We start from the raw sequence: 20,406 nt of genomic DNA, 5'->3' as shown, positions 1-20,406 counted from the left end.
GAATGAATATGCATTATGCGTCTCTAAATCTGAATGTGATGACAATTTCCACCATCCCTTCAACTTTGGCATTTCAGTCAGCTTAAGATGTTCAAGCGACGGAAAGAATACTTGTCTTGACCTTGGAGACCTTGCAGCAAGGCTTCTGAATTATTCTGCGCGTCAGTGTTTACATCGATATGTATCTCTTCATAAGGCTCTGCATACCAGTATATGCTAATAAACAACAAGTGTGGCTTGTTTATCAGATACGCCCCTTTCCTAACTTTTGCTGCATCATATGTACAACCTCGTTGCACCTTAATTTCCAATTTTCCATGCTGCCAGTTCTTATACTTATACCAAATTGCCGATGCAAGAGAAGTGGAAAGGTAACTTTTCTGAATTTAATTAACCTTTAAGCTCCGTTTAGCGGGGTGTAAAACATTTTCGGTGTAAAATGATTTTCATGGAAAACAAGTTACAATAGAAAACACAATTCCAAAATTAGTTTTCCGTTGTTCGGTTCTATGTGAGAAAAATGATGAAAAGAAAGGAAAATAAAAGGGGAAAGTGAGTAAGTAGTGAGAGAAATGTACAAAAGACCTAAGGAAAAGGAAACAATTTTCCTTCATTTTATAGAGAAAATGGTTTTTATCATTGAGAGAACAAGTTTACTCCTATAAAAATGGTTTTACACACATTTGCAAATCAAACAATGTAAAATTGAAAATAGATGAAAATGTTTTACGTCCTTGATAAACGAAGCCTTAGTTTTCGTGTTCTTCACCTCTACGAAGTGAGCTTCAATCACCTTCAACAAAAGGAGTTGGCTAGAGTGAGAAAGTGATGATCGTGGAGGAAATGATTTTTTTACTGTTACCAGCTCTAAGTTAGCAGCACTGCAACAGTAAAGATTAAAGAATAAGGAAAAGGAAAAGAAGGATGTTGTGAAGTAATAAAATATCCTTTACAAACATGGAAAACTTTATGTACTACAATCCTTTTCAATCCATTAAAATATTCTAATAACTTTATATATATATATATATATATATATATATATATATATATATATATATATATATATATATATATATATATATTTATTTATTTATTAATTTCCAAAATTCTCATTTTTTGCTAGAAATATGAGAGAGTTGTATTGTCACGTGATGCAACGGTTATACGAGAGTATTACTTGGTGTTATTTGGTGCTCTTAGGAAGCTACAATTCCCTTGTTTATGCACTTTCTACATATATGTAATCAAATAGTATTATTTGGTTCATTGGTTGAGTACTTATTAACTTTCCTTAATTTGTGGTAAGTAGAGAACTTCCATAAAGTTCCACTATATTTATGTCAACCAAACAACTTTTTTAATTCTAACTTGTTAGGAAGTTAGACTATCATTAAATAGAATGTCAACCACGTTTTCCCAAAAAAAAAAAAATGTCAACCAAACAACACTTTTCAATATAAGTATATGTTCAAACTTATCATAAAAAACAATATTTAGTACTCTTCAGCTTACTTACATGATCAAAAGGCCATGCCATATACATTTGGTGGTTGAATGTTTTGCATTTGATCACTTTTCACATTCTAAAAATCTGTAAATTATCAAATGAAGAAAGATTAAGTATCCAATTGTTGAGAATTAACAAATTATAGAGGGTTATACGTAAAATTTGATATAAAAAATCTACTTAGAATTATGTGCTCGCAATTTTTACACATTTGTCATAATTGTTACATTTTTTTGTTTAAATGAGCAAAATGTGTAAATTTTGTAAATAACAAAAAGGAAAAAGCTATATGCAATCTTAAGGGCGACATATAAGAAGTTAAAAAATAAAAATGAAAAAAATATATATTAATTGATCATTTATTATAGCAATTGATGCATAATTTATCCATAAATTTACAATTTATTTCCATCTTAGGTAGCATAATTTATAAAAAAAAGTGAGCAAATAAAACGAGAAGTATCTCGTTCGGGATGCTCTCATTAGCACGAGGTAAGTATCTAGTTCGGGATGCTCTCATTAGCACGAGGTAATAATATAAAAAGAAAATCATCGTGTATAATTTATCGGTGTTCCAATCCGAGGTGGATGTACCGTCATCATCCCGATCAGATAGGAATCTCTTCAATTTTTAAGAAGAAAATAATTGCTGATCTCCAATCTCAAATGTTTGAATCTGTACCATCTGATTACATTTCGACGCTTCTTCACCGCACGATCTTCTTCCAAATTTGGTTTTTATAATAGTAGTAAGCTTAAAACAAAAAACTAGTACTTCGATAAAATCATACAAATTTGATGAAAAACTTTCGGTTTCTATTCTAATCAAGTAGTCTCTCTTCAATCTTCCCCTTTCTACTCTCTCTCTCTCTTCTTACAGTCAAGATGCTTCAATTCTCGCTTCAACGAGGTAATAATCTTATCAACTGATTATCAATTTTCTGGATATTTGAGCTTTTGGTTTGATTGAATTTGACATTTGATCGAATGTTTTGATGTTTTGTGAATCAATTTGATGTTGATTTTGTTCATTGTTGTTAATTGTTAGCGAGAAATTTGAAATTGTTGCGACCTCAATTATATGCTCTCAAATATTCAACTGCAACTGAGCCATCTAGTCAGCATCGCAAATCTTCGGTAATTTCTATGATACTGTTTTTAAGTTTTGTTATATGCGTTTTTGTTGATTTAATTGAAATTTTTGGAGAGATTTAGTTGAGTTACTGTTTCGTTAATGGATATAATCTGTGAAAGTGGAACTAAAATTCCGATCAGAATTTTGTTGTTGTTGTTTTCTTCAATTGCTGGGAAATTGAATGATTGTTCTTGATAGTTGATACTGTAGTAGTATATGTGGAATGTTTTGGTTGATTGAAGCCAAAGACTTGGTAATTCGTTAAGAAAAGCGAAAGGTTATGTTGTTCCACATCAAGAATTAAAGTAATAAGTATGTTAATGGACCATTTTGACGTATTGAAGTTGATAATTTGGTTTTTATCTGAGATTTTATCTTTTAACTAGAGTTTAGAGGTAGCAAAGAAGAGTTTGAGAATATTTCTATAGCTTGGAAGATACTTAGGCGCTCTATCAAAGAGAACGGGATAGTTATTAATAAGGAGATAGTTAATCTCTATCACAAGTTTCGTGGATGAATATAGGCCAGTATTCTATAGAAAGGATAAAGTAATTTCCCTACAAGGAGAAATTCTTGGGTGAGATTTTACTCTTGGTCAAATTGTACCTGTTGAGACATTTTTGCTAATATTTTCCCGTTCCAAACCGTGATAGGATTTTCTGCTGTTATTTTAGGGCGCACCACCACCTCATAAGCCTTTTAGACTGTTTAGCATTGTCAATTGCTCGTGTAATGGAATCAACCTAGGCTTATATAGTTATATGTGTAAGGAGTATCCGTCTATGGAGGCTTGTAAGGCCTATTAAAGACGTTTCATTAAGGAAACAACTTCCAGGGGATAAGGATATCAATTTGACCTTTTGTACTTGTCATTTGTCAATGTTCTTGTTACTGGAATCTTCTCTCCCCCCCCCCCCCCCCTTTCCGGACACAGAAAAAAAACTTTAGTATTTGCAAGGAAAATTTTCAACTGCTATTTTTTGCTCCATGTTTCCGTGAGCTGCATTATTTGGCATAATGGGAAGCTAAAAGAAAGGAGAGGATGAGGAATTGATGGAGAGGATTGATGAAAGATGACTGTTTGTGTAGTAGTTCTGAAATAATTACACAATACTGTATCAGACATTAAGCGGGGGCGAGGGACTACTGTTTGTTTTCTGCTCTGAGTTATGATTTTTTATATCAGAACTTTTGCGCTGCTGAATCATTGTATCCTGATAATTGTGTCAGAGGGTTCCTCTGCTGATAGGAGGCAAATTCATTGAATCACAAGCAGCTGAATCAATTGATGTTCTGAATCCGGTAATCGCTTTAGCTTCTTTTTCTTAATTTGAGAGTAGCTCTGCTTTTTCATGTTTTTCATTTTTCTAAGCAGTACTTGTTTAGAAATTGATTGTTGCTCAAATATACAGCTAATTTTGTGACTACTATGTCTCATACTCTTTCATGGTTCATCTTTTGGTCAGGCCACACAAGAAGTTGTTTCTCAAGTTCCATTAACAACGAAAGAGGAGTTCAAAGCTGCAGTATCTGCAGCAAAACAAGCTTTTCCATCATGGAGAAACACACCTGTTACAACTCGTCAGCGTATAATGTTTAAGCTTCAAGAACTTATTAGGAGAGACATGGTGAAGACAAGTGATTTACATCCCTTCTCTTTTTTCATGGATTTATTGTCATTGTTGACGTACTCTACATTTCAGGATAAGCTCGCCCTGAATATAACCACCGAACAAGGAAAGACACTCAAAGATGCACAGGGTGATGTTTTTCGTGGATTAGGTTTGTGACTTAATAACCACTGTATTACAGCATTGATATAAGCTGTTATTGGTAATCTAATGTTTGATTCTTGAAAATTTTCTTTAGAGGTAGTGGAACATGTGTGTGGCATGGGGACTCTCCAAATGGGAGAATTTGTCTCCAATGTATCAAATGGTATCGATACTTACAGCATTAGAGAGCCTCTTGGTGTTTGTGCTGGCATCTGCCCCTTTAACTTTCCTGCGATGATTCCTTTGTGGGTAAGGAATAGAATTCTAGTACCCAGCATTATTTGTCATTTGATGTACTATTTGATGATAGTTGTTGTTCTCAGTGGGAACTGGGAAGTAGAGCTCTTAAATGAAAGATAATATTTCTTTTCACATGTAGCCTTACAAGATCCATTCTCATTTAATTGTTATTGAAGGATATCTCTACAATCTGGAGAATTATATTGTATTATTCATTAATATAATAAAACATGCCATGTATTGTTTAATGAATTTGTCCATGAAGCACCAACCTTTTTATGTAGTGGTTGTGTACCTTGTAGTGGATAACCCTTGTAATGAATAATCATCATTTGGTTAAATAAATATGCTCTAATACTCTGTATTTTACAGAGTTGCATGTATCCACCATCTCATTCACCTATTTGATATGTTGCAAAGCTTATTTTCTTTGCATGAGCCTTGACATATGACTTTTGCCAGTATGTTTAACAGACTTGGTTGTTATAGTTTCAGTTTGGTAGTGAAGATCAAACTTGACCATCAATATTGAGTAATATGTATTGATATAGGAGTCAAAAGCACTAGAACTAGATTTATTATATAAAAGCACATTTTAGTATTATTTCCAGTGACATGTAATGATAGAAATGAATGGAAAGATTCATCTCGAAGAGGGTAAAAATTTGAATGAGACTATAAATTGTGATAAAATGGGTACAAGATTAGTGTTGGCTCTGACCTTTTGGGTTGGTGGATAATCCAGCTTTAAGCATCTCATGAGTAGAGTGCTGTGGATATCCTTGTATAATCATTTGAGCAATATTACAAGATTCAGTAGCATAAGAACAAATGCCAAATATATGTTTGATTTGGCACTCCCAACGTTACTTGTGTTGTCTTAGTTTGCAATTTCGATTTATTTTTGAAGTTCCTTGTTTGCATAAGTTGGCTTGCCTGTATTATATTGAAGAAATATATATCGACTGCTTAAATGCATTTTGGGAAGGGGGGTGGGGGGGGGGATTGTTATTCCAGATGCTGACGATATGATGCATATGATCTCAGATGTTTCCAGTTGCAGTCACCTGCGGCAATACCTTTATTTTAAAGCCATCAGAGAAAGATCCAGGTGATATTTTGTTCCTTGGGCTATTTATGTATCTCGCTTGAATATCATGTATTCATTTGTGGCTCTGAGATGGCTTGTGAATTTTTTTTGATTCACATAATTGAGTGTATCAAGATACTTTGAAAAAAAATCTCATTGACTGGACGTAAAGAAGTAGGCTTTATATATATAGCCGCATTAGCTTGTGTTTTAGTATAGTGTTCCCTTATGGTATTCTGACTATTAGGCATTTAGTAGTATTTGACATTTATACATTAAGCTTCTTTTCTTTTTGTTATTTTCTTTTAGAACAGGTTCACAGCCAAGTATCTATATACGATTATACGGTCTAGGAATCTGATACTACTTACATGTCATTTTGTGATGTCGGGTGTTGAAATGACTAGTGCTTACTCAGAATGTGAGATTTTGTAGCCATAGGTGCACGTTGTTTTCTTCCCATATGTTTTACCCTCAATTTATGCTTCTTGTATTGATGTTTATACTTCAAATGTTTTAGGATTCCTGTAGCTTGAGTATGCAAAAATATTGAAGCTTGATTCTGGTCTTTTTTTTTCCTTTTCCCTGGATAGGTGCTTCTGTTATGCTTGCTGAGTTGGCTATGGAAGCAGGTTTACCTGATGGTGTCTTAAACATTGTTCATGGGACTAATGTATGTCTTTTTCTGTTGGGACTTTTGCCAATTTGTTTTCTGTCTCTCCCCATAATATGCAAAGGTTAAAATCTTGCAGGATTTGCTGTTTTCATGTGGTTTGAGTTGCATATTTATTGGGGAGGGGATAGGAACCGATTTTTCTTTGCTAATTAATTTGCCTCACATCGCATCATGTTTAATACAACTGTATGTGCTAATGATACAGGATACTGTCAACGGTATATGTGATGATGACGATATCCGTGCTGTATCTTTTGTTGGTTCTAATAATGTAAGTTTATTTTGGATTTTTGCATCATCAATTAATTTATATTAAGACATACCAGTCATAATGCTAAGAATCAACTTAGCTTGGACAGATTATAGTGCTAAAATGAAGAAATTAAGGGAAGAAAATGAACTTGAATTGATTAATAACTGAATATAACAAAATGTAAAGATATTCAAGCTTTCGAGAGGCTTGATTCTCTCCCAATTGAACTCTTAAAAGCTCACCCAAATTCTCATCTCTTTTCAACATACCTTCTTCTCTCTAATTAACCCTATATATAGAGTAATTTCCTTAGAATAACTACCTAGCTTATTCCCTAAGCTACTCATTAAGATAATACCTAAATTACCCTTATCCTAAAATATCAGTTCATAGCACATAATTGTTTGTTCTTGGTGTTATGAGTTTTTTGAACTAATGAGGTAGAATCACGAGATGGAAAAACCTAGTTATCATGGTATCGTAATTCATATGTTCTTGATAGTTAATTGTGAATCTGTAACTTGTTACCTTGAAATCCTTGTGAGCCTTGTTGTTCATTGTACTAGGACTAACAACCAGAAATCAGCAAAAAGGTCTGAAAAAGGAATTAGAAACAGAAATATAACCAAAATACAAGAAAATAAGCCCTAGTGTTTGTTTGTGTTTTTGTTCCCTTTTTTTCTTTTTCTTTTTATTTGGGGTGGGGGAGTAAGGGGATGAGGGTCTGTTGGTAGTTCTTGATTCTTCAATCTACTTGCATGTTAATTCTTTTTTCAAGATATCCAGCAGAAAATATCTATCTATTTTTTTCCTCAAATACTGGTTATTTTTAAATTCAATTGTTATTTTGTAAATCTAATTGAGTGCTTATTTTGATGGGTCTTTCTTATCCTATTGAACTGAAGGCTGGCATGCACATATATGGAAGAGCATCAGCTAAAGGAAAGCGTGTTCAGGTATTGCAAGTGGCATGGTCCATTTGGGAATCGAATTATCTGTCTAATTGTGTTATTATTAGCTGACTGGCTTCTGCTTCTCTTTTGACCAGTCTAACATGGGTGCCAAGAACCATGCCATTGTCTTGCCTGATGCAAATATTGATGCTGCTGCAAATGCACTTATTGCTGCTGGTTTTGGTGCTGCGGGTCAGAGGTGCATGGCACTAAGCACTGTGGTTTTTGTTGGAGACTTGAAGACATGGTATTTAATGTTTTCTTTGAAATATGCAATGTTTTTTCGCAGTCATCTTATTCATAGTAAAGATTTGGTACTGAGGCTATGTCTGGATTAAAGAGCACGTGAATTGATTCCTTTTGCACTAACTCAGTTGCTTAATTTGTATATCTTGTCCCATTTGGTATTTGCAAGCTGTGAATCCTTCCTGCTCCTTGCCTTGTTTCTTTGCATGTGTTTTAGGTCTGGATCTGCTGGGACTTTTGCCTGAATTTCTTAGGTTTGAAGGTCCCGTGCAATGGCATACCTCTGCATGGGGGGGGGGGGTAGACCACAAACTTCTACCATAGACTAGGACTCGTTTACTGCATTATGGTGTTTTTAGTACCATGATTTTATATCTGTTTACCAAATCTAATTTGGAAGTGCATAGGTTGTTATTAGAAGTTAGAACACCTCCTAGCAATGTAATCTTCTGAGCAGTCCTCAGGAGTTGACTTTCAAGAACTGCCGCATGCTTGTAACAGAAATATCATGAAGTCGGTAGAAATATTTTGTCAAAACAGATTTTTTTTTCATTTAATAATGAGAGCGGTCATATAACCAAATCTTATTTGATATTTGTAAGGGAAAACAAGTTGGTTGAGCTTGCTAAAGCACTGAAAGTGAATGCTGGAACAGCACCTGATGCTGACCTTGGTCCAGTCATAAGCAAGCAGGTACTGATCCTACTGTCTTTAGCTGCATCATGTTGTGAGCTTAGCCGCAAATGTAGGTTATCTGGTTTTGTGGTGTGATTTTTCAGTTCTTATTCGTTCAGCAGATTCTGTTTCAAGGACCTTTCATGATAATATTGTAGCAGCTAACGATTTCGATCCCCCACAAGAAATCATTTGTTGCATCTGCATTTTGTTTGCATAATTTAAGAATATTCTTAATTTGGGGTTATCTTGATATTGGCAGGCAAAGGAACGAATATGCAACTTGATTCAAAGTGGGGTTGAATCTGGAGCGAGACTAGTACTTGATGGAAGAAACATTGTGGTATATCTTCTGTTTCTTTAGTCTAATAGGCTGCTATCAATATATATATTCACTATCAAGCTTCACAATTAAGTAGTTGTAAGTCATGATCAGTCTCTACCCTCTTCCTCTTCTTGCCCCCAATACAGTGCAGAAGAAAGGCTTTTCCAACTTCTTTCCCCCTAATTGTCTCTTTGTGTATGGCTTTTTTTTCATTAACTACCTTTTATTTGCAGGTTTACATCCACCCCTTAAATTACATCCATCTGTTCAAATGAATCTACCACCATATTTTGACTTATTCTATTTAATTAAAATGACGAAGAAAATGCCTTTTGTTAGTCTTTGTGTAATTTTTTTGTGAGAAGGGACACATCGCCATTATAACATGCTATCTATTGGAAAAGTGGGCTAAGATGGTAGATATCTAGAAGAAATATAATTGAGGAGTGGTTAAATGAAAAACGATATAAAGGAGGTTCTGGGCAATAAGAAATTAAGAACACAAAATTAAGAAATTAAGAGGGGATTTATGCTGTTTCATGCATGAAAAATGGGTATCGTACTTTATCAAAATTCTTCGTAAACTTAGTGATGCACCATATTCCTACCCGTATTTTTCTTTTTCATGTTCTCGACCTAGAGTTCCAAGTGATAATGTGGACCATTGTGGAGATGTTGAGTCGTTAATACTGGATAGGAATATAGGATGAAAAAAGTTCTGTTAGTGTAATTTTATTTGCCATAGACCATAGTAGCTCATTGGCTATATTTCGCAACGTCTTTGTGCTGTTAATTTATTTATTTTCTCCTGCCTGGTTCCATGCGAACAGGTTCCGGGATATGAAAATGGGAACTTCATAGGTCCTACTATCCTCTCTGATGTCACACCTGACATGGAGTGTTACAAGGTATTATTTATCAGTACTTAGGATCTCATCTACTGTAGATTAGGTTTTGTTCTTCTCTTTTAGAGCAGCATAATAGATTCTATGTATTGGCATAACCTTTCTACTTTATATGAACAGGAGGAAATTTTTGGACCAGTATTACTTTGTATGCAGGTTAAGTAACTACTTCTCTAGCATTTCTGTTGAAGCCGTGGCTGTTATACCTTGTAGCTATTGCTAACTCTTTCTTTCATTGTTATTTCTGATCAGGCTGACAGTTTAGAAGAAGCCATAAGCATCGTTAATAAAAATAAGTGCGTGCTTCTTATATCCTCAAAAAACTCTGTTTGATATGTAGTCTTTTTTTGGTCTAACGACCATGATAATCTCTCTACCACAGATACGGGAATGGAGCATCCATTTTTACCTCATCGGGAGCTGCTGCAAGGAAGTTCCAAACTGAAATTGAGGCTGGACAGGTAATTAAACTAAACCTCTTGCACAAATCCATCTCATTATCGAAATCAGTAGGTTTAGGAACCATTTATAACAATACAAATTTGATCAGTGAATTTTCTGAATTTTCTGTAAATCAGGTCGGCATTAATGTTCCAATTCCTGTACCTCTTCCGTTCTTCTCATTTACCGGTAGCAAGGCATCTTTTGCTGGTGATCTCAATTTCTATGGTAAATTTCAACATCTTACTCTTGTTGTTACTTACTTTTCATCTTTTCTAATTTACCTGTCTTCTCGATCTTCCCCCCTCCCCCACAAAAAATGAAATCCCTGGACCCTGTTATAGGCATATATTTCATTCATATGAGTGTCTGGTTAGTTCTCCCGCCGTCCCTGAACAACCGGCCACGTTTCTGTTTTCCAAGTTGTTCTAATTTTATAGGCCAATGTCTAAATCTAGTACAGTGTTCTTTCCATATTTCCCTTAACAATACCATTAACTTAACCAAAGAAAGACTCTTTGATATTTAGAAAACAAAACATGAAAGCAATGAGGCATAGACAGATAGTTATGGTATTCAAACCCAATTTGTTATAAGTGATCCTCAATCAAATGCGCACTACTATTATTTATAGAAGTTAATCAGTTATAGTAATAACTTGTGAAACTGTCATATTTTATCAGGAAAAGCTGGCGTCCAGTTTTACAGCCAGTTGAAAACAGTGACCCAGCAATGGAAGGATTTACCAAGTGGAGTATCTTTGGCTATGCCAACTTCACAGAAAGCATAGTTAACTTCTCATGAATAACATCATGTAACAATTTCAATAAAATTAATGCAAAGTCCTTTCGCCCTTTTACCTTATTTTTCGCAATATTTGTCGTCTTTATTACCCGCATCATTATCATCATTCATCATCACAAGTTCCAAAAAAGGCCATTTTCACAAAATTCTACGTTAATCTAGGTCATAATTAATCTTTGTGTATGGTATTGTTTCAAATCTTTTTTATTGTAATTAAATAAGATGCCACATGCATGGTGCATCATCATCCTAATTAGAGGCTTATTATTAGTTATCAATGTCACATAGTGATGCTGATAACATTGAAAAGAAAGCAACAAACTAAAGTTTTGATTACTAAGACTTTTTAGCCTCATAGCACTAATAAAGTAATGTGAGTAGTCCTTATAGCTAGTCGCAATCCAAGTTTCTGTGTTACTTTTCTTTTTTAAGGATACGTAATTGATACTTTCACCGTTTTTAAACATATGCACTATATACTTTATAATCGTAAATTTTTACTGATATAATTCCTGTCCTTTATTAGATGTCTTTACTATTTGATGAGAGACATGATATCAGAAAGTATTAGAATCAACGCCTATTTTGTATTTCCCCTTCCAATTCTACACTTTTCACGGCTTCATTTGGAATCAATAAGAAGAGAAAGGCTTGGTAACCAACTGTTTGAGTCCAAAAAAGACTCAAACACTCAAAAAGTTACACAATGGTACCATTATAGCCTGGTATTGGTATCACATTGTTATCAGGATTGGTACCAAGCAACCTTACTTTGGTATCAAAATTTTCGGACAATGGTACCAATCTAACCTAGCATTGGTACCAAACAACACGCGCGTGAAATTTCCAAGGCTTAAAATGACCAAATTACCCCCGTTTGAGTCCCCTAAGAGACTCAAACGGTTGGTTGCCAAGACAAGCTCTCAATAAGAATGGGTCTATGAATGTATTAGGAAAAGTGATTATATGGCCCCCTTTTGGAAATATGTGGTAAGATGAATTTCCTCTGTACTGTCCTTGCACGGGGCCACTCACCCAGAGGCCCAACATAAAGTAAAATCAAAATTAATTGTCTAATATAGAAAAAATTTAAACCAAAAGCCATAACTTGTCATCTTCCATGAAACTTAAAATCTCAATGTCAATATCGGCTCATCAGATTGCTTTTACCGTTGGTGTTCTTTACGACCTCTACGCATTTCACCGCTCCACCGGAAATTTCCTCTACTCCTACCGTACTCCAACTTGATAGTTTCCACCGCCTGTTCAGGGTTGAGTCCTGGGATTTGATACGCTCAGTGTCACATAAAGATAACTATTACTCTTATTAAAGCAAATCCAATTAGTATTTACCTGTTCATCATATTTAGCAACAGGTCACGTGGCTATCCTTTAATGGACATCTCTTTTAAGCATCAATCAATTTTTTAGTAAGTGAGGGACATTAATATAATTGCCTTCTCTGATTGGATAGAAAGTCCAGAAAGCTCAAGGATTCTTTTCAGCTTGATCTCTTTATATATTGCTAAATCTATTATGACAATTGCTGGAAAATTTTACATTATTGAACCACTTGATAAGGTGTATTATTATATAGATCTTACGATAACGTAAATTAAAGAACGAAATCAGGATAAAGTAGGCTTTAATGCATTATTTTATAAAAGCTCTTCAAACCTTCAATTTGTCTATTTGATGAGTTGTAGAATTGTCCAAAAAGAGTTCCGTGATTTTATCACAATCGGATGAAGCAAAGGACTTATGTTGTAGCTTTAAATATGGTAAATGCAAGCATTATTTTCTTCGTAATTCGATCCCAAACATTATAGTATTACATATTTATATTTATATGTTAATTATATGAGTTTGTCTTGTAGGAGATCGTCGTAAATTAAAATTAGGCAATGATAAGTTCAATATTTAAAACAAAATTAACCTAATAGTGACTAGGTTAATTTCTTTCGGTCACTATATAGTTTAATTCATTTAGTAACTAGGTCTACTTTTATATTAAAATTAAATTGTCTCTTAATAATTTTTGTAATTATATAGTGTAATACATCCGTTGTTTTTTCTTTTCCCCTAAAACGCTTAATTAGGTTTTCCTTTACTTAGAGAAGTTACGTAATTAAAAAATGGTTTGCTTGAACAAGTTGTCCTCAAACCTAGACCAAATCATATCTTGCTCTTGGGAGCGTACTGAATACTGATCAGCTTATTGGTGATCATGTTAGAGTGTAATCCTTGCCTTTTTATCAGTTCTAATGTTTCTTCAAAGCTTTTAATGCAAATTTTAAACAGCAATTTTTAATATTATATTAGTATATGTTTAACTATAATTTGGAAATGTACATTAGTACACATTGGCGTCACACATGATAATTGCTTTTCTTATATATATCAAAACAAGAATTTATGGTCAAATGACTCACTAATCGAGACATTGCGTTCAAGATAAACAAGTATAAATAAAGGGACAGAAGGCCCAACCAATTACATTATATTGTATTTGTTCTTATATAAGTGTTACGTTTATTTTTCATGTAACGCAACTCTTCTTTGATCATCGACATACTTAACTGCGCACAAGTAAAAAATATATATATTTTGAATGTAGAGATTGATATCTTATTTGAATATGTTATTCTTTATATAATAGCATAAAATAGAGTTAAAATTAGTTGATTAATGCTACCGATTTACTCAACGTAACACTTGTTCAGAAACGGGTGAAATAGTATTAAAGATGGCATTGTGCTAGGCTGAGCCAAATCACTACACAATCTAGTAGGGAATCGCACAATCACAATCACCTTGGTTGTGTCACTTGTGTGTCTGGCTGGCTAGCATGGCACTCATCGGATCTAAATCGTATACCGGCCTAGGATTAAAGCATTTCAGCAGTAGCAGTAGCATCAGCAGAAATCATTTGGGCAGATTATTGTGAAAGTATGAAAGTTATAAAGAGGTGAGACAAACGTGGAGAATTATTAAAGGACATCAAATAATGGGGGACCGATCTAAAACTTTAAGGTACTTGGTCCCCTTTGTGCAAAGCTCATCACCTCTGCTCAATAATCAAAAAATTTCCTATATTCACTACTCACTTGTGTCTTTTATATTTTTTAACAAAATGAAGAGTTTATTTGCAATTAGTGAGACCCTATGAAAAATATTCATATTTAAGTTATTTTGGATTGGAGAGGACGGGACAGGAAATAAACAAACGATTTTGGAAAGTACTTATTTCTATTGTCGATTATGTTGTGACAGATGCAATTAACGAAATAGATAACAATGAACAATCGACACAAGAATTAACGTGGTTCACCAACAATGTGTTAGCTACGTTTACAGGCAGAGGAGAAACGCTTTTATTAGGTTTAGGAGAGGATACATATTACAAAGTGATTATTAGGACGCAACGGTTAATAATAGGATTTATATGGTACTCGTGCTAGGTTAATCTTAACGCCAGATAAATAATTTAAGGCATAGTTTAACAGATTAGCTGTAGAAAATAACCTATTTTGGACTTATAACTTATTCATATTCTTTTCAAACTAATGAGTGTAGTTTAGACTCGTTTGACGAGTATATTGTTTTGTTTAGGTCGAAATGACAACTCACATATGACAGGAATAAAAAGAGTATTAGATCACATAGATCAAGTTTATAGGTAACGATTCACACATTATGAAGAGGAGAAAGATAATCAAAGTACTTTAATAGATCTTAGAGGTTACTCATCCTATTGCTTATTAATTGTGTTATGGAATATGCTAATTTGATGATTAACAAATTAAACATTACATATATAAATTCTCCGTGAAGAAGAGAATACGAACCATGCATGGGAAAGATCATGCATACGCCAAACTGTCCAATTTGTTTTTCACTCATTTCCTTTCTAGCGCTTTATGCCTTTGTTTTATGCGTAATTTTAGAGGCAACACTCACAGTTTTCGTCCAACAACAATATAATGTAAGGAGCTCGTTTGCTTTTAGATGGGTTGCCAGACATTTTTTGTACGTTAGACTATTTACTTTTTCAGCATTTTATGTAACTATTTTATTGTTAAAGATTTTGTACAGTTATTTAACTTTCTACCTAGCTCTAAGTATATTTAAACACTTTTGTTGCTTTTCATTTGACTGATTGCCATTCTAACCATTAGAGGGTGGTGGTTAACTGGTTATAACTCAAAGCAAGTGTCAATATAGAGTATAATGATAAAGATTTTAAAGACATTTTACCAAATATGAGAGATTATGAATTTATGATCAATTTATATGTTTCTTAATTATCAGTTGTACCTTATGTGTCTAGTCTTTTCTTTTTCTTTTTTTGACAACAAGGAAGTTTTCCATTAATTAAAAAATGGAAATACAGCCTAATGCTAATACATACGAAAGACAAAAGCTAAACTGAGCTTTACTCGCTCTTACATAAACAGTACAATAACATAAATATTAGATAACATTATATGTAAAAGGATAGAATAGTCTGTAACGAGTCATAGGCTTGTATATATAAAACACTATATATATTGAATGCCAGGTTAACCTACTTAGGTTAACACAACTATTCTCCACACTTGTACAATAAATAACTAAAACATAAACAAGAATAAAACTGCTCGATATATTTGAGAGTTGTGTTGTTAGACAACTGTGTTGTAGTGCTGCTGTTGGTAGATGACAAACGCCTTAATAAAGATGGAAGTTGGGGGAGGAGTGGATTGGTTTCACAATCGGAGGAACAAAGAACAAGCGAGAGTTAGAACTCGCAACATAACCAATCCCCGTGACCTTCTATCACATAGGATTCTTGGATCGGGATTCTTGGAAGAGTCACCTCTCTTAGTGACTCAATACCCTCTTAAGTGGGTATTTCAGGCCCCTACTTTTCAAAGGAGAAGCTCAACTTAGTTGACGTACTATAAACTCAATTGACAAATTAGGGAGCCGCCTTCATATATCGTTTTTTCAAGGTAATGATGGATAAGATCGTTACCAAGCTAGATTGAGATCTAACCATTGTTAGATCTCGAACAATCTTCTGATTACCAAAATCGGAGAAACCAAACTCCAGTCATGAACCGTTTGCTACACACATCCATATCCACATTCAATTCCATAAAACAAAAACCCTAATCAACCACACAGGTTAGGCCCAACATCTTGAAGACAAGGATTACCTCCATCAAATAACAAATTTATCAAGCAGATGAAGTAACTCGTACTAACACAACTGAGCACTTAACAACCCAACTTACAGAAATGGCCAACCAAGGTTGACACGAGTGGGGGAAGGGGAAGGGGATACACACTTAGACACTAAACAGGGGAGGGGTATGGGGATGGGGGAGATGCACTAAGGCAGGACATTGAACACGTATTAAACCGGGAAGGGGAATGGGAACTAGGTTAAACACACGTAGCCGGGGAAGGGTAAGGGGAAGGGAAAGGGAAAAACCTAAAGCTAAGAAACACCATAGGGGGGAGGGGAGGGGAGGGGACGACTCGATTCACAGCAAGAACAAAGGGGGATGCAACTAGACTGACAAAGTAAGGGGGTAAACACCTAAAACAATTACTCCCTCCGTCCCAAATTAGTTGCTATATTTTGACTGTATGCACTATTCACGGCATAACTTTGACTATATTTTACTCCATATACATAAGAAAAAACATGTCATATTGGATCTTGTTTGATTCGTCCCAATTTGTATTTTTCAAATATATAATTTTTATAATTGTTTCATATATGTAACTCAAGATATTGGTGTTTGAAGTTGCATTTCGTAAACTGTGAAAAAGCAAATGTAGCAACTAATTTGGGATGGAGGGAGTACTACAACCCTAGGGGGAGGAGGGAGAAACCTCAAGGGTCAAATGCTAACACCCCGAGACCACCTTACGAGGGAAAGCTAAAGTAAAAGAAAACATTTTTGAATGAAAAGGCAGACCCGACAAACCAGGGGATATGGGAGAGAGCCGACACAAACCAGGGGAGGGGGAAGAAAAACGAAACGGAAAGAAGCGAACAGACCTGCCAGCGGTTGCGCTCGCAGTGCAATCTGACGGCGGCAAAGCGACGGTGGTGAAAGATCCTCTCCGCCTCTATGTCCCACGTGAAGCTTCTGTTACAACCAGAAAAAAAAACTAACACACTATGACGGAAGCAAATGAGCAAGAGAAAGGGAAAAAAGATGGAGGGGGGCTCGACGACCACCATGCCAAGGCGGCTCAGGTGGTCGTCGAGCCCCTTGAGGTTTTGTCTTTTCTTTTTTAATGGCAAACCTGGTGATTTGATCGCTTCACAATATTGGATCTTATCAATAATATTGCTAACTTTTATTTATTAAAAATTTCCAAATATATATATATATATATATATGTATATATATATATATGTATGTATATATATATATATGTGTGTGTATATATATATATATGTGTGTGTGTGTGTATATATATATATATATGTGTGTGTATATATATATATGTGTGTATATATATATATGTATATATATATATGTATATATATATATATATATATATATATATATATGGGCAGGATCACATGAAAATGCTCCTTACATGAGAAATGAGAATGAATCTCAACCACACGATTGGATTAGAGTACAACACATGTTCATTAGAGTTATACCCTCCTAAAAAATTTTGAGCCCAAAAAAATTTTTTTTTTTTTTTGAATTTTTTGTTTCTAATATTCTTTTTTTTTTTGGAGTTACATAACTTTTTCATTAGAGTTACATGACTTATTCATAAGAGTTATAGCATGCATGTAAAATTCATATTCATTTCTCATGTAAGTATATATATGATTTTATTGCTAGTACTATGAATTGCACTTCTTTTGCTATGTTTGTTGCCAAGAAAAAAAAATAGAAGCATTTTGCTTTAGACATTGATATTAAAGGATCATTCGTATTTAAAGTGTGAGATTTTGTTTGTTTTTTTATTCTGTAATTTACTGGCTCAAGCAAGCTCATCCCTCATGAGTTAGGAGGTAAGAAGGGAATCCCCAACCCATAAGAAAACTTCCAGAGACTGGAAAGTGGGGATTTATACTCAGAAGCATAAATCCACACAATCACTCCAAATATGGAATTGATGAGAATTGAACTCCCGATCATAAAGTTGGAAGGTGGGAACTCCAACCATTAAACTTCCATATGATTATGAAAGTGTGAGATTTTGTAATTTGAGAATATAACCATGATAACTTTGAAAGTAAAAGTGTAAAAAGTAAACTCAAAAGAAAGATATCATAATAGTAACGTAAATAAACACAAAAGCCTCTCCTTGTGGCTTGTATCATTAAAAAAAAGTGTGTACCTTTGTTTTGGAGTCCACGTAAACCCACTTATTTAGAGACAACACCTCAGTCCCCACCCACTCAGTCAAAGAAAATAGACCACACATTACGCTTATATATGAATCAAGAATGACCTCTAGGTCTCATACAAGTGATACAACTTTTAGATTCATATCTATATGACTATATATATGTAGGAATATCAGCATGGATTTGATAGCTAGATTCTGTGAGACTCTGAACTATTGATATCTTTGTCTTCATATATGTAGGAATATACTCTTGTGAACATTCATCATATAGGAGTATATAGTTTTGTTACAAAAATAAGGTAAACAATAACCTAAGCAATGTATCTAGAAGTGCAAGATAATCAATTCGATTGTCATTATACTATGTGGGCTTTAATGGGATGATGATTGATGCATGGACAAACAAGGAAGCCAGTAGCCAACTCCATTAGCTAGGTTTAATTTGTGATGTACAAATCTTAATAACTATGATATGAAATGAATTTTACTAGAGTATCTGTGCTAAACTTTAGAAAATACTTTCTCTATTTTAAAACGCAATATTTGTTTTTTTTTTTGAATGGATTAAGATATAATAATAAATTACATATAAGAAAAAATTAGGTAATATGAAAATGGACCTGAACTACCTATAAATAAGAGGGGATCACTAAATTTTTTTATTTAAGAGAGGAGAAAAGCTCCAAAGGAAGGAAAAACAAATAAAATTAAACAATATCTATTCTTGGTGGAATTTTGATGCAGTATGGAGCCACGTCAAGTATAGGAGCATGTGAAGGGGTCTCAAGCTTATAGGAGGTCACCACTCCTCCGTCTTGAGTCTTTTCACGCCTTAGTATAAAAATCCGAAAACGAGTAGGTCTCGGCCTGCATCACACAAGTGGTTCCGCCTACCCCAAGCTGATAAGCTCTCATGAGTTCGGCCTTAGGATCGGACTTTCTTTTTTTCATTTTATACCTCGACAACCATTGCCGTCTTGTCTTCTTTGCAATCTTTCTCGTAGTCCAGGGAAGATACTGAGCTACACTAGCTCAGCAAGGTTCAATGCTTACCGAGGGACAAGACGTGGCAAACCCATATCTCTAGAATCAGAGAGGACCGCTTATAAGCGCAAAGAAAGTCATCCCAAAACCAATTGACAATAAGGCAATAAACAATTTAAACTTATACTGTGGTTATTTTCTCTCCTCTTCTATAATGTTGGACAATTCATATGTATATCAGTACATGTGCATAACAAAGATTTCACACGTTAGCTTTTGTTTATATATAATTAAGGCAAAGTAATTTAGGGCGTGCATGGTAAAATAAACTATTTGTCTCTTTTGGATCAAAGTTCAAGCTAAGATTCAGATTTTTTTGGACATTAGGTTTTGGACCCGTGCATAATGCACGGGAATTTTATTACAATACAAATGTTTATATATCAGTTACATTGAAAACGTATAAACGATTCTATACGTCTACTTGATCAAAAACTTTATGTTTAAGAGAAACACACATTTATATTAATTATAAAGTTGTTTAACAGATACATGATATTCACATGTTTTGGAAGACTTCTTTTTAAAGCAAAATAAAATGTATTAAGAAGCTACTTCATCCATTCGTAGTCTAATATAATAATGAGATTTTTACACTATTCATTCACTATCATACCCTTTCATTATATATTGTTACTTTTACGTAAAGATAAATATAGTCATGTGGGGTATTGTTAGATTCGTCTTGATATATACTTTTAAAATATCAAATTTGTATAATTTTACTAAATAGTAAATAAAGATATTATTAATAGTAAAAAATATGCACTGGCAAGCGTGAAAAACCCATTGATGCAGTAGAAAAAGAACAGAGGAAGTCTAACATAGTCAGAAGCAATTACATCATCATAAGTAAAGCCAACAACACTTTAGGAGGAACATTGGAATTCCAAATTTTCTTCCACACTTCCGATACAATAGAACCGCCAACAACTTCTATATGGGAGTTCTTAA

The 20,406-nt window shown here is 34.1% G+C and overlaps 1 protein-coding gene across 2 annotated transcripts; it reads left to right on the top strand.

Moving 5' to 3' along the window:
• Positions 1–2,137: 2,137 nt before the first annotated feature.
• On the top strand, positions 2,138–11,088 carry LOC104904769 (methylmalonate-semialdehyde dehydrogenase [acylating], mitochondrial). Of its 2 annotated transcripts, XM_010693143.4 has the most exons (19): positions 2,145–2,420; positions 2,559–2,647; positions 3,876–3,947; positions 4,112–4,273; positions 4,349–4,427; positions 4,515–4,669; positions 5,708–5,771; positions 6,344–6,423; positions 6,632–6,697; positions 7,585–7,635; positions 7,728–7,879; positions 8,481–8,571; positions 8,816–8,896; positions 9,709–9,786; positions 9,904–9,939; positions 10,036–10,079; positions 10,166–10,244; positions 10,362–10,452; positions 10,908–11,088. In XM_010693143.4, the coding sequence occupies exons 1-19, from the start codon at positions 2,396–2,398 to the stop codon at positions 11,012–11,014; spliced, it is 1,602 nt and encodes a 533-aa protein (XP_010691445.1). In that variant the 5' UTR covers positions 2,145–2,395; the 3' UTR covers positions 11,015–11,088. The 2 variants fall into 2 exon arrangements, with proteins under 2 accessions (XP_048492112.1, XP_010691445.1); XM_048636155.2 differs by lacking the exon at positions 6,632–6,697 and having other exon boundaries at positions 2,138–2,420.
• The last annotated feature ends 9,318 nt before the right edge of the window (positions 11,089–20,406 follow it).

Source organism: Beta vulgaris, chromosome 9 (assembly GCF_026745355.1).
Source record: "Beta vulgaris subsp. vulgaris cultivar EL10 chromosome 9, EL10.2, whole genome shotgun sequence".
NCBI lineage: Eukaryota > Viridiplantae > Streptophyta > Magnoliopsida > Caryophyllales > Amaranthaceae > Beta > Beta vulgaris.
The sequence above is the reverse complement of the archived record's forward strand: the minus strand, read 5'-3'. Positions and strand labels throughout refer to the sequence as shown.